The 2,730-nt window shown below is 39.5% G+C and overlaps 1 protein-coding gene across 1 annotated transcript; it reads right to left on the bottom strand.

Moving 5' to 3' along the window:
* Positions 1-202: 202 nt before the first annotated feature.
* Positions 203-1,579, bottom strand: LOC103508861 (2-oxoglutarate dehydrogenase, mitochondrial-like). Its single transcript, XM_008473437.2, has 2 exons — positions 769-1,579; positions 203-700 (listed from the first exon to the last, which is right to left on the bottom strand). The coding sequence occupies exons 1-2, from the start codon at positions 1,483-1,485 to the stop codon at positions 203-205; spliced, it is 1,215 nt and encodes a 404-aa protein (XP_008471659.1). The 5' UTR covers positions 1,486-1,579.
* Positions 1,580-2,730: the final 1,151 nt, after the last annotated feature.

The raw sequence follows: 2,730 nt of genomic DNA, 5'->3' as shown, positions 1-2,730 counted from the left end.
AAGTAAAGGCAATGCAGTAAGTAAGTAAGTAAGTAAAGGCAATGCAATAAGTAAGTAAGTAAAGGCAATGCAATAAGTAAGTAAAGGCAATGCAGTGACACTTTGAAAACGGTAATGTCAAAAAGGCTCCTCACAATCTAAGGTATTGTTGTGCTCGAGATTGACTATTAGGTAATTTTCCTACAATCAAAGTTCGTGGATCCTAATTTTTCTGGTCCACCCTGAAAGAGAGGAATTGGAAAGCTTTGGTTTTGCCCAAGTTCACAGGGTATACAAGTTCCAAATGAGATGGGTTTGAGCTCAGTGTCAATGTCATGAGCTTATCACTATGAGGTGTCCTATACTTGACATAGGCACCTAGATGATACTTGACATCACCATCTCCAGGATCAGTATACTCCAGGGGAAGAAATCTTGAGAATACATTGACCAGGGGAGCATGCACTATATTAGTCAGGAGGTTCAGTCGACCTCTGTGTGCAGAACCAAACACCATTGTGTCTACACCAAGCTTACTAGACTCATCAATGAGGAAATTACAAGCAGGGACGAGAACATCACAACCTTCCACACTAAATCTTTTCTCTGAAGGCCACTTCTTATGACAGAACTCTTCTAGATGGTGTGTCACTAAGAGAGATTTCCATAGATCTACCTTCTCTTCTTTATTCAAAGAGTAATAAAAGTTGGGCTTCTCCACCTCCGCCTTCAACCATCGTCGTCGTCTGATATTCTATTCAAAGAGTAATAAAAGTTGGGCTTCTCCACCTCCGCCTTCAACCATCGTCGTCGTCTGATATTCTTGATATGTGTGATCTCCACTCCAACCGGACCACAATACACACTCTCCAATCGTTCAATGAAATCGCTTATCTTTAAAGACGATTGATCGCCTCCGATTTTTGTATCTTCAGGTAGCGTCACCGATTTGTTTAAATCAGGAAAGTTCAGTAAAGGCGCAAAATTTTTGTAAATCTGAGTTGGCACTCGTTTAAAGTCGGGAGTTTTGATTTTCCCAAATGGTGTACTGAATCCTAGTGGATCTACATTAGCCATGAGATGTCCCGAGTCTCGGTATACATGAAGAAGGTTCTGTAGCTGTGCTGCCTCACTGGATAAATTAATATTCTCATCCGGGTTAACAAACTCACCGTGTATTGGAGTTTCCTCTCTCCTAGGAAAAGAAGAACCGACACCATTGCTACTTTGTCCAGTAGGATTCCCTATAGCGATGGAACTGGGTGCACTCATTGCTTCCTCAGCGAAGTATTTCGCCCAAGACGGATGTACCGAGTTAGGATTCTGGAGCCACTGATCATACATAACTTCCAAATAGTTGGCAAATGTTCCGTTAAGAAAACTATCCCGATTCAATGGATTGCGGGGGCGTTCGACTGGGGTCCATTTTGAAGCCCTGGCCTGAACCCAACTTGGCTGCCTCGTCACTTGGAGGACTCGCTTGCACAGGTTAACTACTTTCCACATTATTCCCTTAATTTTTCAGCAGGGAGTTGGTATTTTTAGGCAAAATCCTATTTGAGAAATTTGAATATCTCAATCAATCCAAGATTGCAAATTGTAAATTTAAAACTTAAGCCAGTCTATTAAAAATCAAATTTTTGAAGCTACATTAGTCTCCCATGCCTCTTTCTCAACCATATTCACTTATTCCAGACCGTCCTATTTGAGAAATTTGAATATCTTAATTAATCCAAGATTGCAAATTGTAAATTTAAAACTTAAGCCAGAGTCTATTAAAAATCAAATTTTTGAAGCTACATTAGTCTCCCATGCCTCTTTCTCAACCATATTCACTTATTCCAGACCATTCTACCTACCCGTTCATTCCAAAACTGCGGCTACTGAAGACCAAATGCCCAAAACTCAAAAACTCTCCGGAACTGAAAAGGATTTCCTTCCCTCACATCCCGTTCTCCATTCATAATAATATTCCGAATAATATAACTTTTTTTTTCGTCAGCTTTTACTCACTTTCACGTATGTGTTTTAATGCAAATGAGTTTATACAAACAAAAGTTATACGTTTTTTTTTTCTAGTTTATAAATTTTCAAATTGTAATTTGTGTGGAAAAAGTTCACATTTGAGAGAGCGCGCGCGGAAATATGTTTTAGCACGTTTTAATATTCCTGTTCTCTTCTTCATTCAGTAATAATTGTGAACCTGAAGTTGTTTTGTCTGATGAGTTTGAAGGGGATGTTTCCTGATATTCATTTAGGGTCAGAATCACTTTGTGTCGCTGTCACTTTTTTGCGGGGTATTTAAAATAATATTTAGCAATTCGTTTCAACAGTAGACAAAAACGTAACAAAAGGCAAATGTTAATATGGACAATCAATCCAGCTCCCAACCATGGAACAGTCGAACGAATCTCAAAACACACGAGAGTCTCTGGCCTTTGTTTTCACATTGTATGTTTTTTTTAGGCCGGTTTCTTGATCCGGCTTCAACAACTCGAGAAATAACCGAAGCGGGGGAAAGATTCCTGGTCGTCCTGTATGGCGGATTGAATAGTCCCTCGTATAAGCCGTATAAGTCAGTATACTAACAAGAGCATTATGATGATCGTAAAAGTTCACACAAGCGTTTGCTCCGTCTGTTTTATTGCGCCTTTAAAGTCTCTAACTTTCCTAATTTCGGGCAATTTACACAAAGTTTCCCTGCACGGGGTCTGTTTTATTGCGCCTTTAAAGTCTCTAACTTTCCTAATT

Source organism: Diaphorina citri, unplaced genomic scaffold, assembly GCF_000475195.1.
Source record: "Diaphorina citri unplaced genomic scaffold, Diaci psyllid genome assembly version 1.1 scaffold441, whole genome shotgun sequence".
Lineage (NCBI taxonomy): Eukaryota > Metazoa > Arthropoda > Insecta > Hemiptera > Psyllidae > Diaphorina > Diaphorina citri.
Note: the sequence above shows the minus strand (reverse complement) of the source record. Positions and strands in the feature narration are given on the sequence as shown.

Bases quoted from the DNA above. Each gene is read 5' to 3' on its own strand.
- LOC103508861 (XM_008473437.2), bottom strand. From the start codon at position 1,485: ATGTGGAAAGTAGTTAACCTGTGCAAGCGAGTCCTCCAAGTGACGAGG. The intron at 701-768 runs GTGGAGAAGCCC...TTGAAGGCGGAG, and splicing joins GACGATGGTTGAAGGCGGAG to GTGGAGAAGCCCAACTTTTA.